This window comes from Notechis scutatus, chromosome 4 (genome assembly GCF_049901735.1).
Source record: "Notechis scutatus isolate UNSWTSFEM ecotype Mainland chromosome 4, rNotScu1.2, whole genome shotgun sequence".
Classification (NCBI taxonomy): Eukaryota; Metazoa; Chordata; class Lepidosauria; order Squamata; family Elapidae; genus Notechis; species Notechis scutatus.
In genome coordinates this window covers 138,231,684-138,249,430 of record NC_142012.1, presented here as the reverse complement: position 1 = coordinate 138,249,430, position 17,747 = coordinate 138,231,684, and the positions used below count along the sequence as shown (strand labels likewise).

The 17,747-nt window shown below is 35.0% G+C and overlaps 1 protein-coding gene across 6 annotated transcripts in view; it reads left to right on the top strand.

Annotated features, from left to right (window-relative positions):
- Positions 1-17,747, top strand: part of TRIP12 (thyroid hormone receptor interactor 12) — a 97,774-nt gene that overhangs the window by 61,731 nt on the left and 18,296 nt on the right. For 4 of the 6 annotated variants that reach the window (XM_026664431.2, XM_026664467.2, XM_026664449.2 and 1 more), the window contains 11 exons: positions 1-157; positions 1,070-1,223; positions 2,644-2,872; positions 4,837-4,955; positions 6,472-6,679; positions 7,209-7,309; positions 9,415-9,589; positions 10,082-10,223; positions 11,931-12,122; positions 12,649-12,800; positions 17,170-17,342. In XM_026664431.2, coding sequence (XP_026520216.1) covers positions 1-157; positions 1,070-1,223; positions 2,644-2,872; positions 4,837-4,955; positions 6,472-6,679; positions 7,209-7,309; positions 9,415-9,589; positions 10,082-10,223; positions 11,931-12,122; positions 12,649-12,800; positions 17,170-17,342 — 1,802 coding nt within the window. The remainder of the gene's footprint in view (positions 158-1,069; positions 1,224-2,643; positions 2,873-4,836; positions 4,956-6,471; positions 6,680-7,208; positions 7,310-9,414; positions 9,590-10,081; positions 10,224-11,930; positions 12,123-12,648; positions 12,801-17,169; positions 17,343-17,747) is intronic. The other 2 variants (XM_026664458.2, XM_087965102.1) reach the window with 1 other exon arrangement.

Here is a 17,747-nt window from a genome sequence, read left to right as displayed (position 1 = left end):
TGAATTGATGCCATGCTTACCCAAAGAAGGAATTTTTGCTGTTGACACTATGCTAAAGAAAGGAAATGCGCAAAACACAGATGGTGCAATATGGCAGTGGCGAGATGACAGGGGTCTCTGGCATCCCTATAACAGAATTGATAGCCGGATAATTGAGGTAGTAACATCAGCATATAAACATCTGCATTTTATATAGGGGTTTGGACATCACTTATCAGCCACTGTCATAAATGTAACAACTTCTAAACAAATTTCAACTATGAATTGCAGGTAGATTGGAATTAGCACTAATTGGCAAGATGTGATACTTATGAATTCAGTATTCATCAATTACTGAATAATTTGTTTGCTTTATCACAGGGGTGTCAAACTTAAGGCCCGGGGGCCAGATGTGGCCCGCAGAGTACTTAGATCTGGTCCATGGGGGACCCCTGGAAATAGCAAAGGGCCAGCCTGTGGTGCCTCCCCACTCTGTTTTTGCTGGGAGAGTTGATCCCAGCTGAAAACAGAGTTTGGGAGCCTGTTTTCTCTTGTAAAGCACCTGGGCCACAGGTGCCCCCAACCCAAGTGATGTCAAGCTGGCCATGCCCACTCCGCCCCCCAAGGTCAAACACAACCCTGATGCGGCCCTCAATGAAATTGAGTTTGACATCCCTGCTTTATCTGATTAAAATATATTTCTTCCTAATATTGTATATATTGCTGTTGAAAAGATATCTCTACTGTCCTTCAGCAGGATCACATGATTGATTAAACAAAATCAAGATTGTTAAACAATCAGTCAAACAAAAAAGACAAACTTTTAAAGCATTATTCTGACATTAGTCACATATATATTTAGATGAACTCATAGATCTGATTTCCATATGACATTAAGTCAAAATGGTAGTTTAAAAAATCCTACTGAAGCAGAAGGAAGTAACCCAACCACTATGGTTTAGTATTGTGTGAGAATTAAGCCATTTAAAGCATTCTGTGATTACTCAGAAACGTGTTGCTGGATAGGAAGAAGAGGAAGTTGTCCTAAAGTAATTTGTACTTGTATTTAAACTTATATATTTGTTCTCAGGCAGCTCATCAGGTTGGTGAAGATGAAATAAGTCTGTCTACATTGGGGCGTGTTTATACAATTGACTTTAATTCTATGCAGCAGATCAATGAGGATACTGGAACAGCACGTGCCATTCAGAGAAAACCCAATCCTCTAGCCAATGCCAGTACTAGTAAGCACTATTTTATTTTTGTCACTGAAGAGTGCTTCCTGTATAGTCTTACAGTTTATTTTTTCATACATTTACTTCTAGTTTTCTAAGCAGCCACCATTCCATATTCCAATTCCATATGGTCACAATGAAATAGTAACCACAGTAAAAAACTGAAAACAGCAATGCAATTTAAAATAGCCTACTGCATACCAGATAGGATGCCTGGTATTAATACTATTGTCCAAATTTATTTCACCTTGAAGGAGATAATCTTGTAGGTATCGGGTGTCTATATAGCAGAGGGTGATAATTGTTCTCAGAAATGTTGGAAGCCAGTGCACTGCCCACAAAATGCTTATAATATTGCTTTATATTTAAAGGTAACTTCAGGTAGAGCACACTGCAATAGCCCAATAAGCACAAAATGAGAATATAAGTGATTTTTGTCAGAGACTCTTATTCTAAAGGAGATGTAGTTGAGCAGTAGTATCCCTGTTAGTGGTCGAAGCTGGAGTAAATCTACTAGTTTTATATATTCATAATTCAAAACGAAGATCCCACCTTGGGTTACTAATGTCTTGTAGAAGGCATGCTAGCAAATTTTTGCATATATCCCAGTGGTTTCAGTGAGCAGGTTTGGCCACACATTCTGGTTTTCCTATAATCATAAGAGTTTTAGGCATATTCTTAAGACATTATATCTACCCTTTCTGACTACAGAACTCCAAAATAAAGTATGCCCAGAAAGGAAGCTTACCAAATTCATCAAGGATTGCATCTACTGTTGAACTGCTCTGACAGTTAGATTCCCCATCCCTAACATTTAACTGGACTTTACTTTCTTTAAGATCATTGCTCTATGTACTATTTTCAGGGTTTATAAGTTATAAATAAGCTAGCATGGCTTTATACAGGTAGCTTTTTCATGATGCAGGTCTCATAGAGTAGTATACTAAGTTTTCGTGAGATTTTTGCTATTCTGTTGGATCTCACTCATTGGTGGTAGAATGCTATGCTTCAAATCCCAAGGGAGAATATTTCTTTCAGTGTGGAATGAGAGAGATAAATGAACTTGCCAGTGCAAGTTACAGACTATAGAAATAATATACCCATAACTTCGTTATGGGTATATTGCAAAACTCTATGACATTTTAGATCCACTTCAATGTTATTTTCATTTTTTAAATATGTCCTTCATTTTTCATGGTCCATATTCTTTCAATGAACAACAAAACTTTAAGAAAGGTTATTTATTTCTTAGTGCTTAGTTTGAAATTTAGTCAGTTATTGGGAAATTTATGATATTTTTGCAAAAGTGTCAAAATGTTTTCTAAAAGAATGCCATAATGTATAAATGGAATGGAATGGAATCGAATTGAATATTATGTGTACATTTAGCTCAATACAAATAATTGACCATCTCTCTATACTTTTACAGGCGGACATCCAGAATCAAAGAAAGATGATGCTCGAGCACAGCTAATGAAAGAAGATCCAGATCTAGCTAAATCTTTTATTAAAACCTTATTTGGTGTTCTCTATGAAGTGTATAGTTCTTCAGCTGGACCTGCTGTTAGACACAAGTGCCTTAGAGCAATTCTTAGAATAATTTATTTTGCTGATGCTGAACTTCTGAAGGATGTACTGAAAAATCATGCTGTGTCAAGGTACTTATTAATCCATATCTTTGTTGTGAGGGATACTATAAAAATACTTGATTTTTGCTGAAACCAGTGTCTTGAAATTTTAATAATTTAATTTAATGAAGATATTTAATTGTTTAAAGTTTCTGTATTTGGCAATTATAGCCAGTGAGAACTGTTGAGAATGTTACTTAATCAACATTAGATATTTATTATTTAATATTGTGCTAGCTGCTTCATTTACTTATATTAATACAGCATGTTTCCTATGTGAGTAGAATCAGACCATTATCAAATATTCCTGCTTAATACAGTAAGAAAGCTATATGCAAACATTTATTTAAAATTCTTGGATTGAGTTCAAGTGAAAATATTTTTGCTGAGGACTAGGCTGGATTCAGAGTGAACTGTTCAATGTTGGATTGTTGTTGGATCCTGCACCATTTAGCCAAAAAATTATATTTCACTGTCAAAAGGTTACATTCATGGATTTCAAATCAGCTTTTGATATGATTCCATTGAAAGAGATTATGAGAGAAAACACAGTGAATAAAATATTGATTTTTATTATTCAGATTATTTTAACCCCATGTTAAGAGTCACATGTTACTGATGGAAATATTACTACTATGAGAAAAGTAAGGCAAGGGTGTATTTTAGCCCTCTTCCCCTTTAATTTATTAATAATGGAGGCTCTCACATTTTCTGTTCATTATACCATAGTTTAGGAAATTGCACTTTCAACTTTGTAGTTGATATAAATTTGTCATTCTCCCAAGTGGGAATGAGAAAGGCATTGAGGTCACTGGCTTCTTTTTGCCTAAATATTACTTGGAATAAATGATCAAAAAACTTGTACCAGTATTAGTTTTTGCACTGCATATTGAAGGACACATAAGCAGTAAATATAAGTATCTTGAGATGCAGCTGGATCTCTCTTTATCTTAGAGCACACATTTTTCTTATTGGGTCAGGGTTGCTCAACATACTTCCTCATCTTGATATTTTTCCATTCAAAATTTTATTCCTGCAGCTTGCAAGGTCTTGGTAAAAACATTTCTCAGCTTGTTTATGGAGTTCAGATTTGTACTTTAATAAATTTAATATACTGGAAAATGCCATCCTAAAATTAGTCTTATTTCCTATCATATAACTGACAAATCGCCTTTAGGAAAGTTTTAGTGTCGCCTATTGATATAAAGGAAATAAAGAGCTAATGAGAAACATTATACAGAATATGCAAAAAGAGTAGACAGGAAAAGGAAATACAGGTAACAATAGTTCACATCAGCTTTCTACCAGCATTTGCATTTCTTAAAATTTCTTAATTTTTCTTAATTTTTCCATCTGTTTAAAACATTCTGACAAATCTCACCTACTCACTTCCATTTCTCTGTCACAATAATTATATCCATTTTTGATATGCTAATTTTCATATCTATAAACCTTATGTATCCTCTACATAACCTATCTAAGGGATCCCTACAATATTTTGTATGTGTATGTGCCCTATACTTTCCATTTACTTTTATGACATTACTTCCATCATGTACCACTCTACCTGCTGGATCCAGCCACCAACTCTCAACTACATATTAGTGCAAAACATAACCCAATTCTATTTTACATTTTCCCTAATAAAGAATAGTAGATTTCCTTTTTCATATTTGTATTATTTCTCAGTGAGAATTGACTCAAATATTCAGCAATAAAGATAAGAAATAAATACAAAATATTTAGGAGTGTATAGTTATTTTTAACACTATTTTGGAAAAATGTACAGTCTGGCAAACAAACAAATAAACAAACTCATGTTCCATTGTCGGACTTTGTTGCAATAGAAATGTAAAGTGTATTTGCTAATGTTATTTTCAATATACTTTCCCCCCCCATTTTTTGCATTGTGCTCAATAGTGAAAAACATCATAATTTATCAAAGTTAAATTGCATTTTCCATAATGTTCTTTTTTGTTGTTTGGTTATTACAGTCATATTGCTTCTATGCTGTCAAGTCAAGATCTTAAGATAGTTGTTGGAGCCCTTCAGATGGCAGAAATTTTAATGCAAAAATTATCTGACATTTTTAGTGTTTACTTCAGGAGAGAAGGTAATGCGAACTTTTGACTGGATTCTGGTTTTTGGTATCCTACGTACAGTTTTGATTATATGCAAAGTATAAGATAATAATCAACTAGTTATAAATTCAGTATTTATCGAATTATGAAAATTAAACTTCATGCTCTATGATTCTTGGGCTATAAGGACTTGATGGAGCTCCCTATAATGATATGTGGGAATGACCTTTGGAGACAGGAAGAAAACCCCACATAGATAATGGTCTGATAAAAGGCAATTTAGTCCACACACTCTCTAGTATTCCAAGCACTAAAAAGAGAGATAAGGGGATAAGAACTTTCATTCTAACAAGAGTCTGTTAATGTAACCTTACAATAAAATTGGATTAGTTCAACCAGGTGTGGTTCTTGTCTATTTTACAAGGCTGACGTCCTTTCAATCCTTCTCATGAACTTTAGTGGTATGCCAGTTCTAGCACTAACATTTAGTGTAACTCTTCTGGCCACAGAAAGGTTTTGGGGCTGAATGAGCTGCCTCTATCTCCTAGCTGCAGGAGCAGTTTCAAGAAGGAGCATACAACAGGGGTAACCTGAAGAAAATATGCTATCATTTTCTTTTGAGTGCTATTGAAACAGTTATGATTCTGATGACTTCTTGGACAGTTCTATGCAGCTTTCTTGGTGGTTTGCCATTATTTCTTGGGGATTATTTTTGATTTCCTGTCTAGGATTGATAGAATGATAAAACATCACCCAGCTGGCTTCTATGCCTAAATGGAGGATTAGTGTCTGGGCTTCTCCAGTTGCAGTCCAGCACATTAACCATGATACAATGTTGTCGCTCATATATTTGTGAAAAATGTTTCAAAATCAAACTAATTTTCCTGTTTTGAGTTCATAATTATTTGTTTTGAATTTAAAACAATATTTCAGCCATCTTGAAAGTGTTTGGAGCTTGAACCCAAATGAACAAGACAGTCTGTGCTTACACTCAGACCAATTGTTGGTCCAAACAGGATATTTTAAATTTGAAATGGTTTGAAATCCAAGCATTTGGATACCCTCATTGACATGACTTTTCTCTGCACTCCCCTAGTACACCTTCTCTTCTTCCTACTTCTTCTGAGTGAATTTGAAATGTAGATTTTTAATATGAAAAAATGGTTTGAGGAACACTTGCTTGTTTCTGAGCTATGTAGGCAGCAAGCAACATCTGTACTTTTATTTTTGAGAGGAAATTGTTTCTTTTTGTTAGCAGCTGTCAAAGAATTGTTGAAGAAAAGGGAATAAGTTCATTTTTTCCATTTACTTGTTTCTGTTGAGGGGTAACTTGATTTAAATATTTTACATTATATTTTACTTTATCCTACCACTATTTGAAAATAGGATAACATTGGATCATTAGCCCATATAAGACTGGGCATCATGATTTTTGAGTGCACATGCAACATTGATTTTTTAAATAATTATTAAACCATGCTCCATCTATCCAGTTCTTAAAAGTAAAATTTTCATTTAATGATCTATAAATTCTGTCACTTTTTTCAGGAGTTATGCACCAGGTGAAAAATTTAGCAGAATCAGAGGCTTTACTGACAAGTCCCCCCAAGGCTTGCACTAATGGCTCAGGAACACTTAGTGCTACTACAACAGTAAGCACTGGAACAGCCACTACTGCTAGCAATGCTGCTTCAGACTTAGGTTCTCCAAGTTTACAGCATAGCAGGGAAGACTCTTTGGACCTGAGTCCACAGGGGTGAGTTCACTTGACTGGGTGTCTGAATCAGATATCCTCCTAAGGTGTCAATCAACATGTTAAAGGTTTTCTATTCTTTATTTGCATATAAAAAAAAATGGAGTGAAGAATGTTATGATTCAGTATTTAATGTATCAGTAAGTTTTTTTTAAAAAAAAAAGTCAACATGTTAGTATCGTAATAATTTTGGACTTTCTCCTACATGCATTTGTTTTTTTAAAGTCTGCATTTTTTGTTCTAGCTGTCGTTACTCTTTTAAAATATACATCAGTAGCTGATATTCAATTAACTATTTGTCAACTTCTCTCAACCTGTTTTTAAGCCATATAAAATGAAAAAGTAGTACAAATCACCTGAGTATTTAGGGAGATATTTGTCTTTTAAACAATGCTTAAGTGTTAAAAAGTTAGCTGCTAAAAAGTATATCTAGTAGGATCATTTAAAATCCATATGTATTTAAAACTGATATTTGTTGAAATATGAAGCCACATTAATGAGCCTGATATATAATGTGTTTTTAATTCAATAGCCGATTAAGTGATGTTTTGAAGAGAAAAAGATTGCCAAAACGTGGACCCCGAAGGCCAAAATATTCACCTCCCAGAGATGAGGACAAAGTAGACAATCAAGGTAAGTTTTGTCAAAACAGGTATTGTAAATTGTTAAAATAAATTGAGCTCTAGGTTTCTTCCAGCCACATTCTTCAGCTAATATTGTTTCAGCCAACAAAACCATCTCAAGTGAAACTGCTGGGATAACTCACTTCTGAGAAATTTCTGGGCTGTTGCCAGGTGTGGTTGTTGTTTTTTGGCTGAAATACCATTTTCTACAAAAGCCTTTAATTGACATCAAAGTTTCCCCCTTCTTGACAATACAAACTGTTTCATAGGGCTTCTCTTTAATGTACAAATGCCACCGGTTTTTTTTTTTTACAATGTAAAATATGCCATGGGTATTCTAATCCTGCATAAGTCCTTGTTACCTTGGATGTTTTATTATTTCTTATCACAGATACTTTTTGCTTTTGCTGTAAACTGCTGTGAGTTGAATTCAACAGTATTCAACAGTATACATGTTTAAATGAATGGACAAGCAAGCAATTAAATATTGGTTACATAACATGAAATAAGCTAGAATCTGAAACATCCTGGCTTGTTCTTAAGTATCTGTATGCTAGTTATTATTTATTTGCAGTTACTTTGATTTGCTTGGGAGAAACCCCCCCCCCCTCCAACAGTAATTATGGCATTTGAGAGACCCAAAGTATTAATGGTAATAGGGAGAAACCAAACAACAGCAAATTTTCTAACATTAAAAAAAATCCCTTTCTAAATGCAAACACACACAATATTTTTTAAAAACAGGCTGATGTCTTGTTTCTGGCTGAGCACCCACAACAGCTTGATTTAGAAACGGTTTAATGATGAGTTTTAATATTGTAGGGAATTACAAAGAGTTGGCTGTTCAGGTGCATGCTTGCCCTGGAGAACATAGGGAAGTAAAAGACTTTCTTGATAGCTAGACATAGCACAAATGGTTTAGAGCTGTCCAGAGTGAAACCATAGGGCATTGATAACATACAGGTAGTCCTTTACTTAAAACAGTTCATTTAGTGACCGTTTGAAGTTACAACTCTTGCAGCATCCCCATGGTCACATGATCAACATACAGATGCTTGGCAGCTGACTCATATTTATGACCATAGCAGTGTTCTGGTGTCATATGAGATTACCTTTTGCAAGCTTCTGACAAGCAAAGTCAATGGGAAAGCCTGATTCACTTAATAACTGTATTACTAATTAAATGATTGCAGTGATTCACTTAACAACTCTGGCAAGAAAGGTCGTAAAATGAGGCAAAATTCACTTAACTGTGTCACTTAGCAGCATAAAGTTTAGGCTCAATTGTGGTTCGTAAGTCAAGGAATACTTGTACAAATTTGAGAAAAGAAGCTGCAACAGCAGAGAAATAGAGGCAAATGTTCACTGCGGTCCGGAAATCAAACATTAGATAGATAGTCAGCTACACAGAGCTATAAAACAGAGCAGGATATAGGAATGCAGATCCTAGGGGGATGAGTTGTTTCCAGCAGAGGGGCAATTACTGGCAGCTATTCTTAAATAGGCCAGTTGGATGAATAGCTCAATTATAAGCATTTGTGTCTTTCTTGTGGAGCTGAGCAGCACAGACACATTTGGACTTTGATGCGCTGCCAGGATCTGATCCCTAGCTCTCACCTAATTCCTCTCCCCCCACCCCACTCCTGGGGATTTCCTGCCCCAGGTAATAGATGCTGAGGGGGGTCTGATGCTAGACTGTCAGCACCAAGAGTCAGCAGACACCCAAACATCAGACTCTCAGCATCTTGACAGTCTTGACAGTTGGTACGTATACCAAAGAACTGTTACAGTGGTATATGCCTGCAGTGGCAGCTTATATAATGCTGTATGTATATATAAACCAAAGAGTGGCAGCAATATGGGTATGTAAAACATGAAGAACATATGTCCTCATTTTGAAAGTGCATTTGGTAATATGATACTATTTTTAATTCACTTGGCATCTGTGACTGCTTATAGCTTGCTGTGGGTTGAATCACTTAAAGAGTATTAACAAACACAAATATTGGTAGCTCTTAATCTAGAACAATCTCAAGATAATTGGCAAATGTATTCATCCTATGTAAGTTCCTTCAAACTTAAAGTCTATTACTGTTTTCCATTTTTTTCTAAAAGCAAAAAGCCCTACTGCTACACAGTCTCCCAAATCTTCCTTCTTGGCAAGTTTGAATCCTAAAACATGGGGAAGATTAAGTACACAGTCGAACAGCAACAACATTGAACCAGCACGTACAGCTGGTGTGAGTGGCCTGGCAAGAGCTGCATCAAAAGATACAATATCGAACAACAGGTACCCCCCAAAAAAAAAGAAAAAAAGAAAATCAGCTTTGTTATATAAAACACAATTCTGTACAACATTGAACATGACTTTTTATTTTTATTTTTTAATGTATTGCTTTGTCTATAGCAACTAAGCTTATAAGTTCCTTAGTGATAGAAGATCCTGAAGACCATATTGGATCAAAAATGTTATCCAATAGTTAGATGGTGGAGATTATCAAGTAATGGGAGTATATGTGTGAAAAAAAATCAAAGAACAAATCATTCAAGCTAAAACCAAGACAAATAACTAGGACAAGAGTATTATGTTTCTATAAAAAGAAAAGGAATGTTGAAGACAATCTAAAATAAACAGAGATTACTGGTGGAAATTGGTTTTTAGTTTTCATTCTCTCTAAAATTATGTGATTTGTTTATATTAAAATATATATATTCAAAGAGCTTTTCAGAGAATGTGTGCAGTACAAAGATGGTAATGTATTAAATTGTGCATTTCTTGTAGAGAGAAAATTAAGGGTTGGGTTAAAGAGCAGGCTCACAAATTTGTGGAACGTTATTTTAGTTCGGAGAATATGGATGGAAGTAACCCTGCACTAAACGTGTTACAGAGACTTTGCACTGCAACTGAACAACTCAACCTTCAGGTTAGGATATCTTTTTCATTTGCCTTTAAATAAAAGGGTAACTTTTGTGGGAGAACAATTAAGCACTTTGCTCTTCTTGCTTAAATAAAAATGTTTAATGTATATAGCTTTGCTTTGGAAAAGATAGATTTTAAAACTTGATGTGCGCAAGGATTATAAGTTTTTCTTGCTTGTAGTTTTTTTGCTGAAGAAAGAAGAATTGTACCAGCTTTTTTTAATTCTAAGATGTAATTTTATAATGTACCAAGCACAATTGAACATAGAGTAAAACTAAGCTCGATCTGTGAATTGTGAATTTAAAATTACAAGCAGAAGTAACTTGGGCTGATCAGAGCTGAATACATAATAGATTGTTATGGAATTGTCATTCCAATTAATGATCCCGTATGAAGATGTGCATGTCCAAGGAAGACCAAGCTTTCTCTTCAGGAAAATATAGCAGGGTAGCCACATCTTACGTTTGAAGTACACTAGAAATTTGCATTTGAGTAAATTTTGGATTTAATCTGCATCCAATTAAATATTATTTTCCCTAGCAATATGTATCTTAAAATAACTAAATATTTTTAAAAAGGTCAAACGTTGGGGAAACTGAGCTTTGAAACTAACCATATAAGCAACTATTACTTCAATTTAAGCACTTCAAAAACAGTTGTACTCATTTCATGGTACAGGTTCCTCATTTAGTGACTGCTTTGAATAGCAGCTGTTTGCAGTCTGTAAAGCAAAGGAAAGCTGAAGTAAGACTGTAAGCACAATTGCAGTTTCAGTTAATGACCACTTTGCTTTACAACCAAATTGCTGGTCCCTATTATGGTTGCTAAATGACAACTTCCTATAGTCGAATGAATTCATACTAATGCAAAAGGTGATGTGCTTTTAGCTTGTGCAAACCTTGTGATTACTTTATAAATTGTTTTCCGGTGTTTCTGCAGACATAGTGTTGTTGCTTTGTTTTCCACTAAACATAAAGCTGCTTTAATGATTTATTAAAGAGATATGTTTCATTCAAGGCCTCATGCATTGCAAAACATTTTGTTCAGATGCGTTGCACAGCCTTGTTACTTAATAGATCTGGTATCTCTATTGAATTCAGTCCTTGGGTAATAACATTATTTTATTATTTTGTAAGAATGGCTCTTAATATTCTCATCAAGCTGTTTTAAGTGTTCTTCATATTTTTATTCACTAACTTGTAATAGTAGATATCAATACAGATATAATTGACCGTATACTAATTAGTGAGCATTGGATGAATGAAAATTTCAGGATTCACAAATAATAGGTACTGATGAATTTAATAAGCCACGATGGAAACAATGAAACTGTTATGAAAGTAAGAAAGAAATAAGAAATCCATAGTTTGGTCATTATTTGTTGCCTCAATCAGTCAGAAGAAAAAAAAAATTGTTTGTGTGTCAAAGTTTCACTTGGATGGCTCTGGGGAAGTGTTTTGAAAAGAAATATTTCAAGCATCCTATCTCTGTGGGTCATGCACTGCATGAATATATTGTGCGCTATCTCTTATTTATAGTGTGGGTTCTATCCATACTCCGATATGACAAAACAGGATTAGTAAAGTCAAATCTGCATATATTTTGCAGTTTGTTTTTCTCTCATTTCTGTTTTTAACTATGTTCTATTCCATTTATGGAATAGTTCCAAAACTACTAAGCCTTGTTCTTATATAGAAACTATTTCTTTCAGGTGGATGGTGGAGTTGAGTGCCTTGTAGAAATCCGTAGTATAGTCTCTGAGTCTGATGTCTCTTCATTTGAGATCCAGCACAGTGGGTTTATGAAGCAGTTGCTGCTTTACTTGACGTCAAAGGGTGAAAAAGATGCTGTAAGCAGAGATGTCAGATTGAAAAGGTTCCTTCATGTGTTTTTCTCTTCTCCTGTAAGTATTCGTGTATTGTTCGTTTAGTATTATAGGGGTCTTTTCATTCCACTATCTACTCTGTAACAAATCTTTTGAATATGTTAGATATTTCTGCCAGATAAATATTCTGGTTATTTTATCCCAGTAAATGCTTGACGCCAAATTTTGAAATATGGTTTGATGCTAACCTCTCACAAAAAAAAATATCTGAGTTTTCTATTTGATATATAAATTCTTTAGTTTAATGATCAAGACAGTTAACAAATTAAATAAAGTACAATTATACTGCTCTTAGTGAACTATAGTCGTATCAGAATTGTACTGTCTTGAACATTTGGAATATAACTTCTATATTGCCCAAAGAAGTAAAATAATAGTGTATTCTTTAATTTCAGTTCCTCATTAAGAGCTGTATGAATTCAGTGGTCCCTTCCAATTTTATATTTGGAAGGAACCATTTCTGTTTGTCCATTTGGATTATCTAAATGTTGACTTGTCCAAACTTTGTGATTTTTACATAATGGGAAACAATTAACTTTTACAGCTTCCTGGAGAAGAACCCCTTGGAAGATTGGAACCTTTAGAAAATGCGCCTTTGTTAGCATTGGTCCATAAAATGAATAATTGTCTTAGTCAGATGGAGCAATTTCCAGTTAAAGTCCATGATTTTCCAAGTGGAAATGGAACGGGGAGCAGGTAAGGATTAATGCTCAGGTAAACGTATTTGTATTCCTTGTAGCACGTTCCTTGTATTACGAATGCTGCACAGGTAAAATGATATGCTATATGGTGTTTATTGTTTCTTTTCTTTAAATACTAAATAGGTATTTCCAAATTAGCAGAAAATCTTAAACTTCTGTGTAGAGGTTGCAAGAATGTAATATTTATAAAATTCCAGCTTCCTAATCTGGCATGATGCATGAACTTCAGTTGTCGGAATATGATTTGCCCGTTTCATCTACTCACACTTCACACTTTTGCATCTAAAATACTCAACCTACTGAAAAAGTGTTTGAGCCTGGGTGTATCCATATAAGAGAGAAGGAAAATGACACTTTCTGTCATTAGCAGCAAAAGTGCATTTGCAATAATTTATAATGGGGGAGACATTACCAGGTAGATCTATAACCAAACTATATTGACCAAATGTGGTAGGATAATTTAAGATAAATACAGAACATTATATGAACCATGTAATCGTGCCTTGTTGATTTATGAAAGAATATATTTTCATATATGTACATGTACATACACACATATATGTGTGTGTGTGTTTTCTTAAGTTTTCGCGGGTACTTAGATGTAGGGTATTCAGCTTTGTTCAGGTATTTTCTCACGTCATTATAGTTGTGCTTTTAAAGTTGTAGCAACATTTCGGCAGAATCTCATCTGCCATCATCAGGCTTCTGTATAGTGTTCGTCTGTGAGTCAGACTAAACTGAAATGGCTGTGAAAGTCTGACTCACAGACGAACACTGTACAGAAGCCTGATGATGGCAGATGAGATTCTGCCAAACGTTGCTACAACTTTAAAAGCACAACTACAATGACGTGGAAAATACCCAACAAAGCTGAATGCCATACATGTAAGTACCGCGAAAACTTAAGAAAACACACACACACACACACACACACACACACACACACACACACACACACACACACCATGTTTCTCCCAACAATATGGCCAACCCCAAAACAAAGGCCCAGCACTGTTTGTGCACATGCAGTTAAATTAAGGCCTGCCTCCAAAATTTGGGTCTATTTAAGTGCATGTACAGTCGTTTACAACATGAGGTGAGGAGGCATGGAGGGGGGGGGGGGACTTGCCCAACTTATCCCACGCGACTTACCTGTCAATTGGATCTCAGTCCCTTGTCTCTGTAACACCACTTTTTTTGATCCCTGCTTTCCCTGCCACAGTCATCGCTCATCCAAAGCCCTCTGCCACCGCCCCCACCGCCCCCCTGGCTTTCTCACACACAAGAAAAGTGAGCAAGAAAAAGAAAGGAAGAAGGGGGGGAGGCACTTTTGAACATGTCCAGGACTTTTCACGTTGTCATGATCAGCCCCTGCCATGTGTGTGTGTGTGTGTGTGTGTGTGTAGGGGGGTTGTTTCTGGCAGAATTAGGGAAAAGAATGGGGTGAATTGGAAAAGATTTTCCCCACGAGAATGGGGAACACAATGCTAGTAGGGTATGATTTATCCAGGCTGCCCTCTCCTGTTATCTCTGCAGCCTTTGGGGAAACTTGTAGGGAAAGGTTAGGTTCACTAAAATATGCTTCTATGGTGGATTTTTGACTTTTCCCAGTTTGCTTGTGGGGGTGGCGTTCATTCTCCTCTAGCCTCTGCCTTTTCTCTTTGGCTCACAGCTTCCAGAGTTTTCCCAGTCTCCGAATACACACACACACACACACACACACACACACGCCGGGGGGGGGGGGGCTTCCATCCGAAGCAGTGTCTGTATTAATCGTTGTTATTCTGCCTCGCTCTTTAAGGCACCCCTCGAAAAGATGGCCTAGCCGTTTTTTCAGGGGGTCTAAAATAAATAAGGCCCAGCCTTATATTCTGAGAAACGTGTGTGTGTGTGTGTGTGTGTAAAATTTACTATGAGGCGAATGCAGTACCATTATTGCAATTTCAAGTTGCATTGTACCTCCAGTATTTAATCAAGGCATGTTCTGATTGTTTAATTTTCTTAGGTGTTCATGTTCATTAACTACTAAAGATTGTACTTTGTATTTAGAGAAAACAACTCTTGGTTTGAATTTAGTTCAAGTAGATTAGTTCTATAATATTATTACATAGAGTAGGTCTTTTTATATTCTGAGAACAAACCTTTTTGCTCCTGGTTGTTTCGCAGTTGTTATCCATGGTTTGAATCATTCCTTTGTGGAATAATTGCAAAAGTATTATCCCTAAAGGTTTCTCTGGTTCTTCATGTGTGGTCTCTGTGAATTATTTATGTGACTTTGTGAATCTTCTGTGGCTGATTTTTTTTTTCCTGGGGAACTATGCCAGTATTGGCATGCATGGAATCAGTCTCTTCCTCTTCATTTATTTTCTGCCACTTAGCAGTTGGTTAATTGTAGAGGATATTCCTTTTTTTTTATTCAATCGTCTCTATAGCCAAGAAATTCACTCATTGATTTTGTTTTCAAAGGCAGGGTACAATAGAATTTATTGGCTTCTTAATCGGTAGCTTTCGGCTGTTGAATTCCAGTTTGTAGCTTGTGGATTAATATAATCAAGCTTAGTACAGCGGCTCTTTGCACTGGTTTTATTCTCCACTGTGTGTTTGCCCCTGAGAATATTTTATCCAAATGTGATTTTCAGAACAAGTTTCAGTAGTTTATCAATCCCTCTTCATTCCACAATATAATTCTCAGATGCAATTGTTCTGTTGCCTTTAATATTCACTGGAGAGACTGTGAAAAGCTTTACTGCAGGTTTCTGTCCATTTTTGTACAGTAGATTCTGAATGCATTAGGAATTATGCATTCACTCCACATGGGCCCTTTCAATATCAACAGTGCTTTGTAATGGTATATTTCTGTCAGATAACTACAAAGAAGCATCTGCTTAAGGCCTTAGTGTTTTGTCCTATGTTCCCAACTCAGTCAGTGAGTCAAGGGAAATTCTTAATTAGGGTATTACTCTTATTTATTTTGATCTAATTGCTGGGCCACCACTGTCAGGTAAACTTACCCCAAATGTGTGTTGCGCTGAGGCCACAATAAGGGAAAATAGACTGTTTACTTGCAATTGTGATTCTTTATTATCTGCATTTGCACAAACCAGTCTCCTTCCTCTTTTAAGTCTGGGTGATTCTAGTTCTGAGTATTTCTTTACTAATCCTTAGGAGCTGGGAATGAAACAGGAGAAATTTTTTGGCAATACTGACATGTTTTCCACTCAAAATCTCAATTATAGAAGGTTCTTGACTATCAAAAACCTTAGCTATAGAAAGTTTTTGATAGGCTTTAATGCAAGATGTAAAAAACTTGTATATGTGAATGTGCAGATGCCAATGAAAAGATTTATAGTTATAAATAAGTAACTTATCTTTCTGACTATTCTGTTTCGTATTTTTACAAGATGAAAATTATAGTATAAAACCTCCTAGAATAACTGATATATGAAAATCCACATAGATTATGAGAAAAAGATGCAAGAGGCACCATATAAATCTCAAACCAATTTTCTTAAATTAGAATGTCATTTAAATTATAGTCCAAATGCTTTCTTTTGTTTTTAGGATAAAACTCTAGATTTCCAAAAGAAAATTCATAAATGTTTTTGTCAATTGATAAATCATTTTTGATGTTAGTATCCATCATAATTTTTTAACTGATATCCTAAATTCCTGGAAAAAAAAACTGCTACTCTTTGAGGAATTCACCTAATTAAAAATACTTTAAAGTAACTGTTGGGAAGTGCTAGCTTTTAAATGATGTGGGTATCAGCTTCACTGAAATGTTCTTGTATCTTCTATGATACTATGGTATCTATAGGAATTGTGGGAAAGTGGAAGTCTATGTTGATTTTAGACTAGATTGATGAAAATCTACATATTTTTTTCTATAATTTGAACTAAAAACAATAACCTATTAAACAATAGGTTAAACAATGACCTAACATGTTTGTATGCTTGAACATTGAGATTAAAACTAACAAGATGGGATGTCTAATGAAGTAATATCTTAATTATATTCTTCTACTAGTGCATTGTGGTGCACTACTCTACATATTTATTTAAAAGGAGGTAACACTTTTTAATTGGTCTTGCCCTGGGTAAGATTGTATGAAGGTGCTACTTTAATCAATGTAAACTGTCTTGAACAAGCACCTTGCTATAATAATTTGAAATCAAATGAAAAATATCACATGATGTTATGAAGGTTCTGAATTAGAAAGACAAATTAAAATACCTGTAATCTCACCAATGTAATCTATGTAGCCAATGCAAAAGATGAATTATTTTAATTATTATAATGAATTGATTGTATGAAACGAAAAATAGAATAATTGTAGCAACGTTTTTCATTAAATTATCTTGAGTTTTTCTCTTAACAGAGGATCACAAGCTTTAAAATTTTTCAACACACATCAGTTAAAATGCCAGCTGCAAAGACATCCAGATTGTGCTAATGTGAAACAGTGGAAAGGAGGACCAGTGAAGATAGATCCTCTAGCGTTGGTACAAGCCATTGAAAGATATCTTGTAGTTAGAGGTATTTTATTCTTGTTATGATTCACTACCACTGTATGATCACAATTGTATATTATTTCTAGTTTTGTTTTAGGAACTCAGCTTTTACAAACTGTATTATAACCCACTTAGTTAAAAGTTTTAAACAGCCTAGCTAAGGTTTCTTTGCAATGACATTCTAGTCCCTATTGCATTAGTGCTCATATATCTAGCCAACAGTTTGGTCTGCCCATTCCAAATGGCCTGTTCATATATAGGCCAGAATCAGGAATAGGTTAACCAGCTAATATAGACAAATAGCTAATTGAAGGACATTTCTTATTGAATATTGTTATAACTCAAGTTAATTTTTTTATTGTATATAATTTTCCTTCATAGATCAGCAGTTTATTGTTGAATTGTTAAGGATTGCATGTGCAAGGAACAT